Source organism: Rissa tridactyla, chromosome 3, assembly GCF_028500815.1.
Source record: "Rissa tridactyla isolate bRisTri1 chromosome 3, bRisTri1.patW.cur.20221130, whole genome shotgun sequence".
NCBI lineage: Eukaryota > Metazoa > Chordata > Aves > Charadriiformes > Laridae > Rissa > Rissa tridactyla.
In genome coordinates this window covers 94,569,799-94,590,961 of record NC_071468.1, presented here as the reverse complement: position 1 = coordinate 94,590,961, position 21,163 = coordinate 94,569,799, and the positions used below count along the sequence as shown (strand labels likewise).

Below are 21,163 nucleotides of genomic sequence, written 5' to 3'. Positions count from 1 at the left end.
TTTTGTGTTCAACAGAACTAATATAACTTTTCAACTATTGATATTTCCTAATCCACAACTGTAGCAACATACTAGATAGACACTTTCAGACACCTGGGGCAGCTTTCTGACATCTTTTTTCAGGTAAAACTGATTTCTACACAGTGCAATATAGTAACCTATACATACAGAGGTGATGAAGCATGAGATGCTTTTCTTCTTGCAAGATTTCCCCTTACAAGTTTATACTTTGCTGCTTTTCCTGTGGCCACATCTTTTGCAAACAATATGAAATATCTTTAAAAGATTATATCTCACTTCACTGTTTTTATTTCAAAGTTGATGCAGAACTTTAATGGAGGGATATGGAAAATGGTTACAATATATTAAGCGGCCAATTCTCTTTTGCCATTCAACTAATTTTGAAATGAGTACCCTATATATTTGTGTGAGTGTGTGTGTATCTTACCATTTATATGCCTTTAACACTTGTTAGGAGGATCCTTGGAAAAGGAACAGGATAACATATGGAACTTTGCAATGTTTTCTGTAATTTTTCAATTGTGTTTTGAAACTATTTCCTTTTAATCTACAAAGTGAATTCAGAAATAGCCTTCCTATCATTTAGTGCCACCGTGAGACAAAATTGTTACCTTATTCAACATAAAGTGCAGTATAACTCCTTAGCTGAAAAAAACACTAGCTGAGAAAACACTTTCATGGATGTCTGACAGGCAAAATGCAAACGTGACAGCTACAAACTTTTTTCTCTGTCAGAAATTACAGGTATGTCACTTTGTATGTGTTTTAAATTAATTGCTCATCTCAGAAACTAAATCAGATAATCAAATCACAACCCCCCTGAGGTTTTTCATATTCAGTTTTCGTTGTTGAAGGGCACAAAAGCATTCAATATTTACCTTATGTCACCCCCAGTGTTATTTTCTCCATCAAAACAACTCTCATTGAAGTGTAGTAGCATGAAGAGGATATTTTCAGCATTAAATCCCCTAATAGGATATAGAATAAGCATTTCACTGCCTACTCTGGCTACACAGAAGCAGCACTCTGCAGTGAGTTTAGGTATCTACCGCAATGCACAGGGGAAGTTAAATGTCTACCAAAGGGATTCACGGCAGCCATGACATGGGGGTGTGATGTCCTGAGCTAGCCAGGAGAAGGTATTGTGGAGATGAGTGATGTCTCAGCTCTGCTGGGCCCTTCGCTTGGATTGGATTTAGTCTCTGATGCTATACTTATCACTCGTTGGATTCATAAACAAGAACCTGCTTTAAGAGTTCACTGTCTACTCCAGGACAGTCTTTTTCAAAAAACTCAAGCTAATTAAAGAGGAAAAGCGACTGTTAACATGATCATACCAGGTCGGACAATGAGATTAGAGCAGTCTCCTGAGGTATAAGGTAGTCACGTTAATCTCTGATTTAGTGCTGAGATTTAAATGTAGGTCTCTTTTTTCCTGCGTGAACGTCAGAGTAGATCAAAAAGGACCTCCGTCGATCTCCCTTACAGGAGGTATTCCCTTTTTATTAAGGATTTAAAATATTTATTCCATCAGAGACACATTTAATTATCTCTGGCTGATGAGTGGTGCACACATATGAGAGAGGGGTCCCAGTTCTTGCTCAATGAATGTTTTGCTCTCTCTGGTGTGAGATGCAGCCCACAAATCCATGTCCTGAGACTTTCTTCTAGATCAAGCTCCGCATATGAGATAAGCGGAGGAACACAAAACTGGTACATCCAGACAGAGCAGATTCCAGTGACAGAAATGTGGATGTCTGAGAAATTTCACTTAGACATAATCTTAGTCATCTCTTACCTTACACAGTATTTATATGTGCAAACTTTAAAAAGTAATGCTAGTACTTACCTGCCAAGGAGTTGTTATTTTCTGCCATTTCTGCTTCCAGAAAACATTTGAAGATGCATTCCACAAAAAAATACTAAGTGTAAAGATCCTATAAAATACTTTTTGCAGTAATAAAATATTTTGGAACTTACCGGAACTGAAATTTCAGGATTATTTTTAAGTTTTCCAAGCACAGCAAAGCCATCAACGCTGATTTTGCCTTTTGGTTTTATGTTTAAGGATTCTATTTTAATACAGTCTATAAAAAGTGTGACACTGTTTGCTTCCACACTTATCATAAGCTTGTGCCATTGGGAGTCAAACAAGAATGGCAAATGCAAAAATGATGCAGTTTGGGGACTTCCATCCGCTCCCTTATAAGAAAATTCAACACTTTTCATTTGACCATTAAGATTCACTCCAACTTGTTCTTTTCCTGAAGAATCCTGAATCTGCCAAATAGTCCAGTATTTCTGAAGTGTGGCCCCAGTCATCCGAAAAGTAGTTAGAAAGGAATATTCATCAGGCAATCCGTTGGAATATATGGCACTGTGTAGGATCAAAATAAAGTTAATTTGTTGTGAGTTCTGAAAAGCTCCACGTATCACCACGAATCAATGAGAAACAGTTACTCAGTGGAACCATATCTCAACCATGCTTTTACCAGTGCTCTTCCACATATAGAATCCCCAAACGGGATGTCCTTTTGAGTCATTAGTGTTGCTAATGGTAAAAGGAACTAGTTCAGAAATGTGGGTTCTTCCAACATTGTACAATATTTATGAGAACCTTTTCTCAGTGTTATGCATGGAGCAACGACAGACTTCACACTTAGAAAGTATATCCTACAATTATGCTATTTCCTAGTATTACACTTACAAAATCAGTCAACATAGTGTGACTTTATAATTGACCAAGTAGATAGCCAGTGCAGATCTAATTTGGTTTTGAAGATATAAGAATGTCTTTTGCAAATGCATTTTCTTGCTCAGCCTGACAATAACTAGTTTGTTAACGTATTAACTATCACTTCAGCAGAAATCAGTCAACAAATCATTCATAGACAAATATACGCATAGTAAGAACCCACACTAAAAATATATTATGTCTTGCAATATTCAACCACAAGACTACAAGTAGCGGGGAACATATTTTCTACATATAAAACATTTCATTCTTTTGCATTTCCTATAACATGACATTTGAAAATCCAAACAAGTACAGGCTGTGTCACTGTGCAAAACAGTAATATCATTTTTTATCTCAAATATGTCAGTGAATCCAGTAGCATGTTTTTAAAATATGCCTTTTCCTATTCTATGAATTGTAAAATTGTAGTGTCATGGTCCAGTGGACATCAACACATCAATACATTATTTGCCATCTATTCACATTTAAGAATAAGTTGCATTTGAATAAATTTATTAATTACAGAGACACGCAGAGCTATTTTGTCACTAGCTTTCATTAGAATAACTTCTCAGGCAAGTAAGCATTTTGAACAAAGATTATTTTTGAGTGGCAGATCGATCCTACATCAGCACTAATTTAGACATTATTAGTGAGTCTTAGGCCTTAGGCTAAGGGAAAAAAAAAAGGCAAAAATTGAATAAATTAGTTCTCATTCTGTATGCCTGATAACTAACGATTTAGTAAGAGAGTACTTCCAGATAAAGCCTCCACAATTTGTAGTTTGATGTTTAAGTGTCCAAAGCTGTAGTGCAATCATATTCCAGCAGGCGACGGCACAGCCTCAGCAAGATTTCAGTGAGGACCAAGGAAAGGCTGGAAGCAGCAGCAGCAGCTTCCTCTTATTAATAAGCTACCCAAACTGCTGGTGTTTCTCCCTTTTCCCCACAAGCCTTTACATACACCTGAAAGCTGGTTTATGAGGAAGAGGAATGTTTAACTGGGAGATTATTTCATTACACGAGGTGTGGAAATACACAAAGGTGGGAGAGGGGGTTCCTTGCCATTATCTTTATTGCTATGACTGGTGACTCTGGTGGCTGCAGATGCAGTAGTCTGTCCCAGCTGGCTTTGTCTGATAGCATTTTATCTAACTTGTGTTATTTTATTGTTCAGTTTGTACCTTACCATCTTAAATGCAACTGTCAATGCATGGACACTGTACCTTTCCTCCTATGAGCCATTTCCAGTGTGTGCTGCTGTCCCCTATCATTTTGTTAGGCTTCTAGCTTACACAATATATTATATATTCTTTCCCGCTCCAGGAACATACTCCCTCTCCCCATCCAGACACACATTAGACCCTTGCTAAGCTCCTGATCCATTTCAGCACATCTTTTATGTCCCTTTGTGTCCTTCTTCCTCCATAATATATCTTAAATAAGTATTCAATGTCCTCTGCTGCTAAAACCTTAGCTCATCTGAGTCGTTTATCTCTTCATTTGCTGAATCACACTGTTTGTTCTTGCACATGAGCTGGTTTTCCTACCACCTTATTGAAAGTGGCATTGTTAGGCAATCTTTTAACTAGCCTCTGTGTGACATTCCACTTTCTCTCTATCGAGTTCAGTGACTCTAGGGAACCTGATACACCAAGCTCTGCAGTTAAAGGAGGCATTGCTAATCCCAGATCCTCTGAGGAGAGATTTTCATTCTTTCTCTGCACTGACAAATTTTGCTGTCATGGCAATAGTGGTTAAAATGTCACACACATTGTCACCCCACCTCAGCTGACATAACTACATTGGGGAAAAAAACCCAAACAAACAAACAAAAATACTAGTAAGTAAACATATTTACACTTTTCTATTAGAAGATTGTTTATACCAGATTGGCAACAGGATTCTTTGCACCATATTTAGCTATAGCGCTAGTCCTTTACAAGCCATCATATGTGTCCTCCTTCTTTTTCAGAAATTAAAATAGAAAAGAAATATGTTAGCTTTTTCAAGTGAGATATAAAGAAGAGAAATTGTATAAGCACTTCTGACATTAGTAAGAGAAAACTAAATTATAAGAAACGTATACAGAATAGTAAAGAAAGTCAGCGCACAAACATGGAGAAATATTTACATTTTAAAAAACTTTTAATACCCTATCAGAAGAACTGCTGCCTTTAAACTAAAGACTCAGTATCAGTAACATGACTCAACACAACGAAGCACACCATGACCCATCGCCAGAAAGGTACTCTGCAGGGGACTGTTACTGTGTAAGAGTTATACCTATAATTCTACAAGTAAAGCAGAGACAGATTCTCATCTCAGTTACTCCAACAGTAACACAAAGCAATTCCATTGGCTTTAGCAGTATCAATGTATTTCAGTACACAGTTTTTCCCAAAGCCTGTGATCTTTATGTAGGCAAAAACCCTACTGAGGTCAGCAGCTTAAAATGCTAAGTATTTGGAAAATAAGGCAAATTTAAAATGATATTTTAAGCACACAGGCCAAATTCAGTCCTGATCCATTTCCTACCCACTTAAAATTGCCAGGGATATAAGCCATCAGATAACTTTTTTCATTCATTTTTGTATCTTAAGTTTGTAAGATGGCAGTCTAGTCCTGCTTTCCTTGTGTACTCGGACTATTCTGAACTCCTTTATGTGTGAAATGAGTGCAAGATCAGTATGTTTGGTTTTTTAAATATAGTTGGGGGGGTGGGGTGTGAAACATTTGTAATTCATCTAAGGGAACTTCTGAAACACTATTGTTTTCTTTTAATCTCTTTCATAAATACTCAAGAGTCTTATTAATCCCATAGCTTGAGTGCTTACCAGGAAGATTTCTTTAAGATTTCAAGGCTAAATCCTGTCAAGACATCAATATAACCAAGATAAATCATCTGGCTGAGCAGCAGAAACCCTGAATAATCCCACTGACTTCAGAATTCATCAGGAACAGCAAGTATTTTAAAAAGTTAACTATGTATTGATTTGAATACCACAAAATAACTGCTTATTTTATCAAATGCGTTTCTTTAAAAGTTAATTTCTTAGGTGAGCTCCATTGCCTACTGAGATAACTTACTGCTTGCTAAATGAAGATTTTAGAAATGTTAGTACAATCCACTAGAGATGGCTCCTCTGGCCAACCTCATGACAATGCAGTACCATGTACCCAGGGGTGGGCGTTCCTTTGCTCAAGCTGGAGACACCTGTGTCTGCACCTCCTGAACTCCTGAAGCTTCCTAGAATCACAGTTGACCTGGCAGACACTACCTGGCAGCCATCAAATAAGCAATAACAATAAAATCTAGATAAGCATTTTTAAAAGCAACCGTCCTAAGTCATTAACGAGAGGTCATTTGCTAGGACTCATTACCCTCAGCTGGTCTCTGTTCTTCAGAAACATACAATTCTGAGCTAATTATTTCTCTTATGAGCTAATTAACTTCTTAGCTCCATTTTGTCCTTTCCATTACAGTGTCATCATCAATATGAAAGGAGAGATACTATGTAAGATATCTTTCTGGTAATGCAAAAGGAAAAGCATGTGAAGAATTTTGGTGGCTGAATGTGGAAATGCCAGACCTTCAGGAATAAGCATTTCAGCATTACTTCACAGAGAAGCATTATTCCCAAAGGAAAAATCAGGAAATCCTCCTATGAAATTCTCTGGATGTTCCAAGCTTACCGATAAAGCTTTATAAACTTCCAATTTTCATTTTATAATTTCTAATTATACTGTGGGTTGTTGTATCATCTGCTAAAGTGGTCCACAGAACACCACTACTCCAAATATAAACACTGCTTGAAAAGCAGCTTACATTTTTATATTGCTCTGCTGTCTACTGAGATGAGGATGCAGGCAAAGAGGTAACATTTCTAGAAGGCTACCTTCATTCTACTAAATTCAATATGCCCAAGACTGTTCTCTGATACTAAGTTCAGCTGGCATGAAAAAGTTTAAACCTGCTTACTTCCAAAATATGATGACTATATGCAAGCTGCTTGTTGGGAATAGTCCATGGCCTATGCTAGCTGCCAAGCTGTGCCCAGGAATTGTTTCAAGAGTGCTAATTAGTCTGGACCCAAAACATGCCAAAGGCCTGTATAATATTTTAACAGTATAGACGATCAAGTGTGAATGCCTTGGAATGGTCCCTGATATTACCTTATCCATGTGGACACAGGGGCCTTGTGATGTGACAGCTGCATTTGTGAAGTCAAAAGATTAAGATTTCACCTAGTGCATAAAGATAGCTAGCCCTTTTCCCCCACATGAAAACATATCATGAACATATTCTTTTGTGCTAATATTTTTTTTAAAGTTTGCAATTAAAAATCAACACTATTATTACCCAAATTGCCTGTATTAATTTTGTACTTACTAACAAATGAACACCTACAACAGGTACATAGATTAAATTGAAAAATGACAGGTTCACCGTGTCAGAGACAATGGGTATGAGTCATGGCAGTTTCACAGGTTCTTACTACACAAAGAACGCTATGTTGATTCTTCAGCAGATTTTATGCTAGAAGAAGCAGTGGCCAATAGGAATTTATGTAGATGATGGGAGAAGCTTAAGACTTGTGTGCAATCATTTCTGTTCATTCTGGGATATACTTCTGGATCTTGGCAAGTACACTAAGTAGCAAAAGGTCAAGCTACAATTTAGCAGTGGTTTAAGGAAGCTATGTAAGCTTTTCAAGGCATAAGCTATTGCTATAGCAAAAACTGAATAAATATGCTGAGCCATGCCCATTTAATCGAGCCATTCCCATGCCATAGCCACTGTAACATGGGCTTGTTTGAATTAGTATAATGATCATATGCTAGTCTAAAAAACTATTTTACTAATCCTGATAAATAGACTGAACAGTGACAGTCAGGCAAGTGCTCTGAGCTGATACCGTAATTGGCTTGCACGCCATTTCTACATGTGTGCCCACCTCCCCATCCCTTCCTCAAAAGGCTTGAATGCCTTATGCCAAGGAATGGACTTAATTAGGGTGACCCTTCCCTATTCCATAAAGCAAGAGAAGACACTGTCCATGGCCATCGGGTTCCTTGCTAGTAATATGGCTGTGAGAGGACATCTCTGCAGCATGGGGGCTGCTGTTGCCTGCTGTGTTCATTGAGGGTCCCTCCCTGGTGCTCCTGTAGCACTCACGCCTTGATACCTATGTCAGCGGCCCCTCTGAGGAAAACATCTCTTTGTATTTTTTCCCATCTGACTCTAGTTTTGCCTCCCCCATCTCCTGGCGAAGCAGGAGCTCACAGCCATGGGGTCACGAACCGTTGGGTGACACCCTCTCCGTGCCTGCCCGGCGACAGCCACGGTGGCCCCCGCCGCTCCCCCGCACCCCTGTGGCCGGCGCAGGGCGGTGCTTCAGCACCGCGGGCGCGGACAGCTCCGCGGAGCGGGGGCGGCTCGGGCGGCCCCTTCCTTCCCCTCCCCTCCCCTGCCCTTCCCGCCGCCGCCCGAACCCCGGGAAAAGTTCCCATTATCCAGGTGTGAATAAAGGACAGCAGGGGGGCGGCCGGAGGGAAATGCAGCAGGAAGTCAGGGTTGCTGCAATGCCGGGGTCTGAGAAAGCCAGAGCTACGCCCCTGCCGTCAAAGACGCTCAGCCTTGCTTGAGGTGCTCTGCATGACTTGCTAACTCATGTAATGCTTCTCAGGCGTTTCATCATCGCAAGTTCATCCCAGTAAAACCAAGCTACCATGCCACATTATAAAGATTATGTGAAGAGTTCTATTTTTTAAAAAATATCTTGGAAATAGCCTAAGGTGTGCCTCTCCTGAGCTGTTAGCCTCAGCTACTTTCTGCCAACTTCACTCCTTCTGAGTCAGCTTATGGAGAGGGGCACACTCTAAAATAACTCTGGAGCAGAGCAGAAAGATCAGGCTCAGTGACAGAGGAGCTGCACACTGATGCACTAGAGAACCGTTGGGAGTCAAGCCTTAACCCACTCCCTTGGACAAGACACTCAGCTCAAGCGCAGGTGACTTTTTAGTTTGAGTCAGAGCCAAATTTCAGCTATACCGTGAGCTAGCAATGTAGTGTAACAGCACCATGAGGACTGAAAGTGACAGTCAGTGTCTTGAATATGGTAAATTCATGGTACTACAGCACCATACACAGCCAACAAGTCCGGTGGCGGTAGTCAGCTCAGATGCCATGGTGTATTAATGCAGCTGGTATCGGCTTGATCAGGGGTAACCTGTGTATATCAAGCATATATCTCACTAAAGCCATCTACAGCAATAACTCTAAGGTTTCTTAAAAACGAAAATATTACAGCTTTGACTGTTGCTGAGCTAAGAAGCATGAGTTGAGAATCTGAGAATCTCCAACTTCTAGTGAAATAAAGATCCCATTTGCTGTCTGTGGTTGAATTCATGTTTATGCACTAGCGGCCTTGACTTGCCACTGGGATGGAAAGTAGTCACGAGTCCCATGTAACCAGCCAGTTAAGCTGTAAACTATCTTAGCTTAACAGTTACAAAGGTAGAAGCCAGGGAGGACTGCAGCAAGCAAAAGCTGTGATAGCTGGAGTATGAGAGAAACATTTTGCACTCTAAATATTCCTAGCTGAAATGGTAGTTCAATTAAAGGTTTTGCCAGTTAATTGCTAAGTAAAAGCATTCTTAATTACATAAGGTGCTGGACCAGAATCCAGACTTGCCTAAGTTTGGCAAAGACATCTCTACCCTGCTGTACTGTCTGTATTCCCTCACTGGCAGCATGTCTGGCCTGTAAAGTCCAAACACAATTATATTCCTAGATCCTGGCTCCTATTGCAACTTGCCTGTGACATGCTGGCAACAGTTTATAGATTAAGTGACCATAAATCAGCAAGGAACATAAATGTACCAGTTACTCAAAAATCAAAAAAAAAAGGACCCTTACCATACAATTAATCAGCTTTTAACCTACCTTGTCTCTGCAGTCCTTACATGATCAGAAAGATCTCTTTGTGTCACTGTTTTGAGAAAACATTCCTCACTCTCCTCCTGTTATCTTTTCTTTGCCTCCCTACCTCTTTTCAAGTCATCAACAACTTTTGGCTTCACTTCCTAGAGGTAGATCTCTTTCTATCGGCAAATCTTGAGGCATCCTGATCAATATCATTGGTAGAGGAAAGTAGAAGTCCCTGAAATTGCTGTTACAGAATCAGTCTGGTCTGTTGGTAGCAATGAAAATAAAGTTGAACTCCTCTTTCCCCTTCCAAAAGCTTTGCAAATGAGGTGATCTAGTTGGCCAGAGGATCTATCCCTTAAACAATAATATTGCAAGATACGTATATTTTAAAAGTCAAAACAAAAAAGCATTACCTGGTTGGGATCCTGAAGTCTACATTGGGTCCCAATTTATAAGCCACTTGTAGAGAAGTGGAGCCCACTACTCTCTGGATAATTCCTTGTGATGCAGCTTTTTCTATTTGGAACTGAGAAATCAGGTCAAAGCCTACAAGAAAAAAAAAGTATGTCCAGATTGTAACTTTCATTTTAATTCCGTTAGAGAACTGTGCAGTCGCAGAGCTGAATATAACCCAACAAAGTTTCTGAACAGCAGCTTTTTCCTGAAAAAGTTGGGATGCTACTTGCCTGGTAAGTCATCTTGGCCAATCCTTATTGTTGGGCAGAGATCAGTTCTACGACTGGCACCCAGAATGACTGGTAGTCCTGCAAAAAAGGGTGAATTTATTAACTATGCGCCTGCACATTGCCTCAGATCACCTTAAAAAAATTAAGTGAAGCAACAGTAAAAATATTATGAATTAAGTAGAACTACAAATAATAATAAAAGTAGATGTATATAATAATCCATTTAAACTGTATTTAGAGAAATCAGAGGTCTAAGTAAATAAGCATCTGTTTCTAGAAAGCTCCAAATTTAAAATTATAAATTGATTGATTACTTGATTATTTTCTTAAACCTTTAAATGAGAGGGTTATAATAATTCTTCTCTTTCAGGGTTATGGAGAAATAGTTGTGGCATAAGAAGGTCCGCTGTTTGAGGAGTTTTTGGTTTGGAACTTTTGGTGGTTTAAGCAAACTTTGGAAAAAAAGGCAGTTACCTAAATCAACAGTGTCCCTAGTCCCAAGGAAACTTAAACAAACCTCATGCCAACTAAAGAGGCTGTTGAAAAAATGTTGGTATCTTTTCCATCCTCTCTGGTATTCCATGTGTTCCCACCTTCCTCTGTGCCACATTTCATCAGAGAATGGTTATTCATGAAATATAGAGAGGGGGCAAGAAGAACTTACAGACCTTTTTTGTTGACCCAAACAAGAATGTAGAAAAGAATGTAGAATTTGTTTGAGGAAACCAAATTTTAAAATCTAATTTTTCAGAATCTTATCTGTCAAAAATCCCTGTAGTGAGCATGAAAACCTGGCCGATCCCCCTAATTTAAGGAAGAAAGAAGGAAAAATAAACATCTTTTAGAAGTTTAAGGGTCCTGTACAAGTCCAGCATCAGGTCAATGTGGAAAATGTTAGTAGAGTCTGGACGGGGAAGACTGAAGCATGCGAGTTGGAAGGAGATGCATTTCTAACCTACAGAGAGCCTCTTGTGTGCTGCAAAGGCTCAACCATAAATGTGGGTTTCCTTCTGACAACATAGGCTTAAAGGGAACATTCAGGTTGACATGTTACACCTTAGAAACAGGCTCATTCTATATTATTTGATGAGACATATGGCTGACGTCCAGCCATTTACATTTTATGCCCAGCAAATAAAGTGGAACCAGTTTGTCACCACACGTAGCAGAAGAATATCTAACTAGAAGCGCAGAAAGACTGGGGGAGGTTTGTGTATTGTATCTACCACCTATATCCAGATTTTAATCCTTACCTTAAAAATTTATCTAATAGTGAGTTTACAATAACACACACAGCTCTTGGTTTTTCCCCTCTTTGCCTTATTCATCCATCCGTACAATCATACACACACATACACAGTTAGTTCTCCCTTTGTATGATGGCTAGCTAGAGAGGATTTTAATTTTGAATAAACTCAGAATAATTCTCCTGACAGTGAAAATTACAGAAAGATGAAATGCAGATAAAGTCTGTCTTCTTACTTGATTGTTGCTGGATGGTGGCTGAGATGAAAGACCACAGAAAACTACACACGTAAAAGAAGCCTGAAATTTTCCTGTGAACAGAAAGAAAACTCCGGTATGAATCTATAGTTTCTGACAGATTCTGTTATTGACTTTCTCCTCAGAGCCATGCATATTAAATGTATAAAAACACAAGTTCAGGATTTACTAACAGATTTGACAAGACAATTTCTTTACATGAAAACTTTTTATCTTTGCCTTATAATAAAACATGTCAATGAAGCTCTTCCTATTTAGATTTCCTCCATATAATGCTGCCATAAAAGCAAACCACAAAGGCAGCAGCTGGCAAGGACAGCTTTAACTGTTCTAATCTCTTATTTACAGATTTCTCAAAATCCCACTTGTTCTCTTACCAGTTGCTTTTCATCTTCACTGCTGGCTTTCTTCACTTCTCTCATGTGAATATGTGGTGTATATAGTCACACTGTCGGTTCCCCTCTCGTTAGCCCTGTAGAAGAGAGCGGCAATGGGTGCAGACGGCTCCTCCTGCCCCACGCAGGACCCAGCAGGGAGGGAGGTGCGGGCTGCTGGCTCTGTTTTAATCTTGCGAAGGGAAGGAGGTGGAGGCTGGACAGGCATGTGTGTCCTGGCGGGCTCTGAGGGCGGATCTCTGGATCCAGTGGAATATAAAGAAGCCAAGAGAGTGAAGAAAAGGCTGCTGCTTGTGCCAGCATCAGGGCAGGGAGATTAAGAAAATGTGAGTTCGGCGATGCTAGTCGTTGACTGGTGGGGTCTGCTGTTCAGCCAGGCAGATGAAAGAATAATATGTACCGGGGGGGTTGAAGGAGCTGGTGGCCCTGACGCAGTGTTAAGACTAAAAGCTTTGAAAACAAGAGAACCCCAGTCCTATAAAGAAGGCATTTCCATTTCTTGCTGGTTTACTTGCTGAGGGAGAAGCCTAGCTGGTGATGTCCCATTTGGTTCTCCTGAATAAAACCAATTATTTAAAAGGATTTTCATTTCTTAAACTTGAACCTTTTCAAGGAATACGCATAGGCGTTACTAAGCAGACTCCTGTTCTGCAGCTGTCATTAATAAAGCACTCACTTTCCATAGGCTGGACATATTTGGACACACAAAGACATTTATTCATATTTGGTCACATGGATGTAAAGAGAGAGAGAGACACTAAAATTCGTAAGCATGAAAAGACCAACAAAAAGAGGTGAACAGCCAAAAGATCACAATAGTTACTGTCATCAAAATTCATGTATATATGGAAAAGTATGCTAGTTTGTGCTAATGCATCACATTTATAAAGTTTCATCTTCTCTAGATTCTTAATATTCTAAGGTAGTTTAAATCTCCAGATTTTTTTTTTTTTAGGTGTGGGATATATCAAATGCAATGATCTCTGCTGTCTGCTATGAGTCTGAAGCAATAACTGAGTGATGAACTACCACATTCATCCCAATTTGCTGTAACTCACATTCCCAGTATTGGGAATTCCAGTGTCAATGTTGTTCACACCTTTATGTATATATTCTTAGAAAGGGAGAGGCTGGATAATAGACATGAACAGTTTGCCATGAATAATGTCTCATTTTCATGCCTAAGCAAGCAGATCTTGGGTGATACCACTTTCTCCCCCTTCAAGAGAAATGTACGCTCAGGGAGCCTTGCAGTCCAGCATCACAATGATGAACATATGGTATCTGTGCCAGAGCTGGCACACGAAACCACTATCAATAAAGAAAATTAAAAATTGGAGAACTATTAATTCGATTTCACAATAAGTTTACCCAAGTCACTATACACCTGAGTCACTTACCACCATGCAAGTGTTACCGTTCTGTCATGCAGCGATATCTGTAGGGCACAAGAGGAGTATATAAGGAGCAGGAGGGAGAGCGGTATGTGGAAGTCAGCTGAAGCTATAAGGAAAGGGAAGGGATGATGTGGCATGGGAAGGAACAAGTGAGAGCACCCAGGCCTTAGGAGGAGTACCAGAAGGTTTGCGAAGGAATGCGAAAGAGCCAGGTGCCAAACCATTTCTTTTGTCATACGTAAGTTGTGGAATTTAGTTTGCCTTTGAGACTGCTTAGTATCGCCTATTTCTTTGTGGCAGCCTTAAGGAAGAAAAAGCTATCCCTGTAGTTAGATATGGAACTAAGCGGTACCATCTTTGAGTAAATTAGCAAATATTTTTTGGCACATGACATGAAAATATCTGCCATTGCTTGTGTCTGGGGTTATTGACACACACATAATCCTCTCCAAAGAGGGGGGGCCCTTGTTCAGAGAAATTCGGAGAAAACAAACTTTATTTCTGAACAATCTGTAATCAATTTTCATTTGTATTTAATTGCAGCAATTCTCATGGGTGAAACTTCTCTCATGCCTGGAATATTTTCCTAATCCAGGATCTTCAGAAGTCATGCTTACTGAAATAAAACATGGGAGACACTATGCCACTAAAGCTTGTAAACCCCATTTAGTATTCTATTTGTGGGCAAAGGGAAAACTCTTTAGAAGATGATAATAAGCTCTGGTTGTCCTGTGTGCATTTTGATGTCTTCATCTTGAAACAAAATTCACAATCTATGATGAAATTCCTGATTAGGTGTCCTAATAATAATTATCACATTATCTTCAAAGAGACAGAAAAGTATTAGCAGACAAACTAGTCATAGCTGATTTATTAGCCCCATGATCTCATCAATACTATTGCCATTTCACGCAAATGTAAATCAAGACAGATGGAGTAGATATCTTTATTACTTGCTGAGGGCCACAGAGACAGTCCCCATCCTGCTAGTGCTCATGTCTGGATGATCTGACTATTTTGATGTACCTCTAGGTCACTTTGTATATATCTCTTTTTATGAGTTGGGCTAATACAGATTTTCTTCAGAAAATCCCAGTGCACAGTGATTGCTGTTTAGTCAGTTGCTCAGGGATCCATCATCTAAGCACTAACTGATCAACTGTTGAAAGCAGATTGATTAAACAATGGAGAACATGATTGTCCAAAAGATCTCTGTTCTTTAGCTAAGGTATGGTGACTTTGTTCAAATACTATCACCTGAAAACAAGCTATGTAGGAATGTCATCAACTCACTAGCATTTTAAAGTGTGCTTACACATATGACTTCACATTCCTCTCCTCAAATATCTGATTCCATATTCCTGTTCTTCTGTGTAGCTTGTGTTGGAGAACATGTATTCGTACAGCTGTCTGGTGAGACTGCAGCTGGATTGGACGGAAATAGCAAACAAATCAGGTGGACCCAGCTTCTCTTTCGCTTATAAAGGTTGCTCTCTGTGACAAAAAAGGTTGCAGTGAGATGGCTCTAGTTAGACTTTCATAAGGCTCAATCCAACAGAAACCACAGAAACCAATATTTGGCTAAGTAGCAGCTGTTAACTGTGGCAGAGAAGAAGGTTCCTCAGTTCAGGCTTAGGCTGATGGCAATTTAGGATAGCTAAATTAAGCCATCTCCTGATGTTTATTGTTTGACTGAGCTTGAAGGAGCTTAATGTCACTGGCTTGTACTTTCAAGAAGGATTTTTAGGAGGGATTAGGCAACTAGGCAAGTTTGTTCTTCCTCTGAAAAGTATTTGTGGCATATATATGCATGTACTGAGGACTCAACATCAGGCTTGGGAACTGGAGGAACCAACGTCCAATTCGCTTTGCTGAAGTGGGGCCCCTGCCCACGTGAGTGGTCTCACAAAGGAGCAATGGTTGGTGCCCCCAGCCCTGCCCCACTCTTCCCCACATGGCTGGAGGGGAGAGGAGCAGTGGGGAAGATTGGAGGGAGGTCACTTCTTATCTATCTCGTATCTCCTGGAAAGTTGCTTCTCTCTCAGGTGGTCTTCTCTCAGTTATGCCTTCAGTCTTTTCATTTAACTTCAGCTTCTTAAGGCCGCATTCGCTGTTCAGTTTACAATAACAACAATCTGCTTTATACATTTCAACCTTCTTTCTCCTTACCTATAGCATAAGGGTCGCTGCTCTCTTTGTAGTTTAGCAGATTGTAGTTTAGGAGACTTTAGGTTAAGTGCATACCACTCACTTAAAACTTGTGTGAGGTTGTTGTTATGTTGTGTTTGGCTCTGATAGCTCAGGATGAACTGTGTGTGACTGTGAGTGATGGCCTTACTGAAAGACCTGCTCTTTATTAATGACTCTAAGAGTTAAGACAACTTGGACCTGCAACCGATCTCACTGACATCAGGGGCAAAACTTGCACTGACTTAAGCGCCTTTTAATTAAACCAGCAACAAATAATTAAACCAGCATCCAAAAGTGTAGGGTAATTGAATTGACAGCAAAACTATAACCCTTGTCAGGCTCCAACGCATTATTGGAATTTAACAAATAGTTTACTATCCAATAAATTCTTACCTTCATCATAAAAATGTACTTTTCTGTCCAAAATTTTATTAATTTTGGCATGGGAAGGAAACCAGCTTTTCTTTCCAAGCTGTCAGATGCCACTTTTTGTAAAGACCAAACAGCTTCTTTCTAGGAGAGGTCGCTCCAAGAAACCTGGGAAAACGTGGGGCCAGATTCTCATCTCCTCAGCGCAATCATCTTTCCAGGTGAGCCTCACTGTAATGGCATTGCAGCTAGTTTGTGAACTCCCAGGCTGTCCCAATGTAGTCTCCAAAATTGAACAAATCCCCCTGGAGTATTCTTGGAGCACAAACAGAGATGGTCTATACATGGGGCCAGACAAACTTCCACCATAGTTCCACGTCCTTGCCATAATAATTCTTTGTATGGTTGAGGTTTGCAGTTCCCATTACCTTTGGATGAGAGTCTAGATTGTGGTATCTTTCTTATTTTAATTTCTTTCTAGGTCAGAAGATTTGTACTTTGTCTCCAGGGGTGCCAGACAGTGATTATCCCTGAGTGTTACAGTCAGTGATTCCAATTACCTTAAATACAGGAGAATTTATTTGCTAGGGGAAAGGCAGAGAAAATCAAAAGAAAAGTTAAGTAGACTCCAAGCAGAACTATGCTAATATTGCAATGAACACAGTTGGTTTTTGGCAGAAATTAGGATTCTGATCTCACTTAACCTACATCTGTGTCCATCTACTGATCACACTGATTTTACTGATTCTCAACAACCGAAATAAGATCAGAAAGAGACTTTGCCTGTTTGTGTTAGTTATTTGGTGAGCATAAAATGTAATGACGAATTTCTCATTTATACTAACAAATAGTATTTCTAAGAGCTGTGTCCAAAATTCACAATTAGATCTAACTAAAGGCAAAAATACTCCAAATTTGGAAGTATTTTCAGTCACAGTGTAGTAAGTCTTAACAATATTGTTTCATGGTATTCTCTATCACTGCACATCACCTAAATATTATCCCAGCTCACTAGCACATCATTTAGATGATGAAAAACTGTTTTTTCCATGTTTCAACAGAACTGGGAAAATATAATATACCTCTAAATACATTCAGATTCTTTTTGAGCCAAAATTACGTTACCTGAACATAAATGTCAATTCTTAAAACCAGAACTTTTCATAATTGTTGACCTGATGGAACTTAGTTCCATTGATATTCATCTCTAAATTCTGCAGCAAGCATAATTTATTCTACTGTTATGAAGTACTCTTTGAGAGAAATCATGTTCTTGCTAACACCAGTAACAAAATGTCAGTTGATTTAAATGGGATCAGGATTTCCTTCTCTTGCACAAGCATATATGCACCACAGCACTGGTTCAAAGGTAAAAATACTCACCAAAATAAAATTAGTGCATGGTTATTTTGGACAGTGACAACTTTAAAGGGCGTGCTTTCTCCAGCACTCCCTGCCTTCCCTGGCCAGGCTCGGCACCCTGCCTCCCGTCCTCAGCCCAGCCGGGATCCAGCTGCACGGCCACAAGGATCGCGCAGGTTTCCCTCAGCCCAGCTTGATGCCCCTTGTGAGAAAAAGTCAAATGAGACATGGCAGAGGCTGGGAGGTCCTGACAGGGCACGGAAGGAAAGAAATACTCATTTCCACAAAAGAGCAAATTCTATGGCACAAATTCTGATTTCAGTGGCAGCTGGAAAAAAAAGCCAGATTTCACACTGTTGAAGACCATGAGGTTTCTGTAGCAGCTTTTTTTTCTAAAATTGGGATCTCCCATGTCCTCAGCAATCCCCTAAGTCATTTCAGGCTTTTTGCAGACTTAGGGCATCACTGTGTCAGTTCACACTTGTCTGAAGAACTCTTGGATGGGAAGAGTTAGATGGACTGTTTGTTCTATAATGAAAGCTAGGTTTCAACGAAGTATGGTATTAGGGCAGATTCTAGGACCACAGAAAGCTGGCACATACAGGTCTCTATACAGAATTAATGACATTTAGAATATATATTTTAATCTGCAATATATATTCTGTAGCAAAAGAACTGTGCCAAAATGTAAAACTTGCTATTTTCTCTCATCTGAGAAACATAAAGGACATAAACATGTAAGAATAACACAATAATAAAGTAATATGAAGTATAATTATAAGAGTTTGTAAGTATTTAATTATTTATAACAAGTCCTGCATTTCCATTGCACTGATTTTGCACTTCCACATACCTGGTTATTGATCTCAACAGAGTTTTCTGGGTTTCTGGTCAGAAGCTCATTTGGAGAATGCTAAGACAACAAAAATTTGTTAACATTATTCCCCCTGTTTCCTCTCAGTGAATCCACCGTTATGCTACAACTGGCAGTGTGCTTCTGAGCAATGTGCCGCCAAAATGATAACTATGGAGGAGAAAACAAAGGGTAGATTTAATAAACATTTTCAGAGCAGAAGGCAGCTTATTAACAAAGTCCCACAGAGATTTGTACAAAGGCCTGCATCATTCAAAATATTCATACGTGTGATCTGGAAGGAATGTGAATAATGGGGAGGTAACATCTGCAGACAGGAGGAAGTTACTTGAACAATAAAAATGAAAACTGAGGGTGTGAACTGCGGGAAGGTCTCAAAATACCTGGTAAGCTTTTGATAAAATAGCAGGTGAAATTCCACATAAATAAAGAGGAAATAATTGGTAATGAAAAAGCAGTTCTAAATTTATGGTTGCTTCTACCATTCCAGAAAGGTATCTGTCAGCTGCAATAGGAAGAGCTATGAAAACATACCTCAGCACTCAGTAGTGGGCAAAAAGCTAACTGCTTGTTAGGAACAATTAGGAAAGCAATAGTGAACAAAGCAGAAACCATCAAACTGCTGCCGTATAAACCATGGTGAGCAGGGATGATCAAAGGTTTGGACTGGTTTCAGTATGAAAAACAATTAAATAGATGAGGATTCTTCAACCCTGAAAAAAAAAAAAAAAAGAGAGATCTAATGAAGTCTAAGCAGCATGGGAAAAGAGAATAAAGAACAACTGTTGCTCTCTTGCAGAACAAGGACCAAGTTTATCAACTGACACTGGAAACCAGAAGATTCAAAACAAGCAACAACATTTCCCCATACAACACGTAGGCGAGTGGCAGGATACTTTTCCATCACTTTTAGCGTTCACAATGGTGAATGCTAACACAAAGTTGTATGGGATCAAAAAGAGTTGTGGCAGATTAATGGAGGAAAAATCCACCAGGAACCACCTCCAACTCTCAAAGTCCCTGGACCACAAATCACTGCAGACTGGGAAAATACATGGGAGAAGTGTTCCTATGTACTTGTTCCATTCCTATATGCTTCTCTAGGCATCCACTATTAATACCTTGACCAGAGAAAGTATGCTGTACCAGATGGACCTTTGGTCTGACCTGATACAGCTGTTCTTATCTTTTAATACTTAAAAGACTTGCAACACTGAAAATCCAAAAAGGAAAGACCGCCCTTTTAATTCCAGAACACGTTTCAGAGGACTTAGACCCGAAACAAAGCCAGCCATGGTCTGAGAAGGAAAGGAGTTTCTTTCTGCTATTTCCTAACTTTTCAAAATGTGAGATACCGGGATGGAAGTTTTGTTCTTGTATACAGAGAGGACTCTCAAAGATCATCTCAAAGACTGCATGTTAGAGAAGAACCCAAAAAGCATAGTAACATAGCAAAATTTAGACCAGGGAGGACCTGTGGAGGTCACCTGGTCCAATCTCCTCACAAGACAGACTCATATTTCAGAGTCAGAGCAGGTTGCTTAGGGCCTTTCCAGGCCAGGACCTGAGTATCTCCAAGGACAGAGACTCCAGAAGCACCAAAAGCAACCGTATCAGGGTGTAGCCACTACTGTGGTGACAACTTTTTCTGTTTGTTCAAGCAGAATTTTCATTGCTGCAACTTACGAACACCTCGGTACCTGTGTTTGTTAGCACTCAGAGCTTTTGGGCCTTGTTCCCCACTGTCCTGCCCTTGAGAAGGAGTGAGAGAAAGACTTTCACTACCAGGAACATGTGATCTGATGGTTACTTTCTATCTAGTTCGTATAGCTATACGTAGCTATACGTGCTGCAAGAACATGAAGAATTAAGTGCTCAGACACTTTAAGAGCAACTGCATGAATTCAGTAAAGAAAAATATCTTACAGTGATATCTGGGGGATATTTCTTCTGGAAGACGACATGAAGAACTTTTCTTAAGAAACAAAACCACAAAAAAGAGGCTGACCAGGAAAGTGTTTATAATCTTGATTTATTTTTTAATGGTTGGCTTTATAAAAGATTGGTAAATGTTTTACTGCAGGCTCACTTAAGAAGGAATGTAACATGCCTATAAATAAATCCATGTTGATTATCTAGCAGCATAAGCTTCTCTGTCTCTCATGTTACTGAAGCAATGCTCTGAAGTGTATCTCATCAGATATGATTAGATATTTTCTGTTGTCATGTGTAAATTAGTCACTCACTCCTGAAAATGTCAAAGAACTTGTTTTGCTACTTTCTCATTTATTTTTGTATGTCCTACAGTTGGACTGCCCAAGACACCCGTTGTTACCATTTTTTTTTTTCCTTGGGGGTCTTTTGCCACCAGTGGGCTTCTTGTACAACAAGCCTGAAAAGGCTTACTATCCAAAGAAGCTACATTTTCTGGATCTCTTTTGGTTAAATTTTTGTATGTAGGTTTGAAGAATGTATTTTTCACAATAAAACTTATTGTAATACACCTCAAGATTTCTCACCTTTGCTTACAGCTGACATGGTACCTGTGTTCATATGCTTTCCTAAAACTAAGTACTTTACAGTCAATGGCCAGAACTTGTGTCCTTACAAATTATGGATTGAGAAATCTGTAACATTTATAACTATAATTTTTTTGAGGGAAGATATTTTTTGTAAAGCCAATATCAATTAAAAAA

General features: G+C 39.5%; 1 protein-coding gene across 2 annotated transcripts in view; it reads right to left on the bottom strand.

The window, feature by feature from the left end:
• COL9A1 (collagen type IX alpha 1 chain) overlaps positions 1 to 12,271 on the bottom strand; it is a 74,935-nt gene extending 62,664 nt beyond the window's left edge. For both annotated transcript variants that reach the window (XM_054195798.1, XM_054195799.1), the window contains exons 1-5: positions 12,258 to 12,271; positions 11,860 to 11,933; positions 10,378 to 10,455; positions 10,105 to 10,237; positions 2,002 to 2,398 (exon numbers count right to left, since the gene is read on the bottom strand). In XM_054195798.1, coding sequence (XP_054051773.1) covers positions 2,002 to 2,398; positions 10,105 to 10,237; positions 10,378 to 10,455; positions 11,860 to 11,933; positions 12,258 to 12,271 — 696 coding nt within the window. The remainder of the gene's footprint in view (positions 1 to 2,001; positions 2,399 to 10,104; positions 10,238 to 10,377; positions 10,456 to 11,859; positions 11,934 to 12,257) is intronic.
• Between the last annotated feature and the right edge of the window lie 8,892 nt (positions 12,272 to 21,163).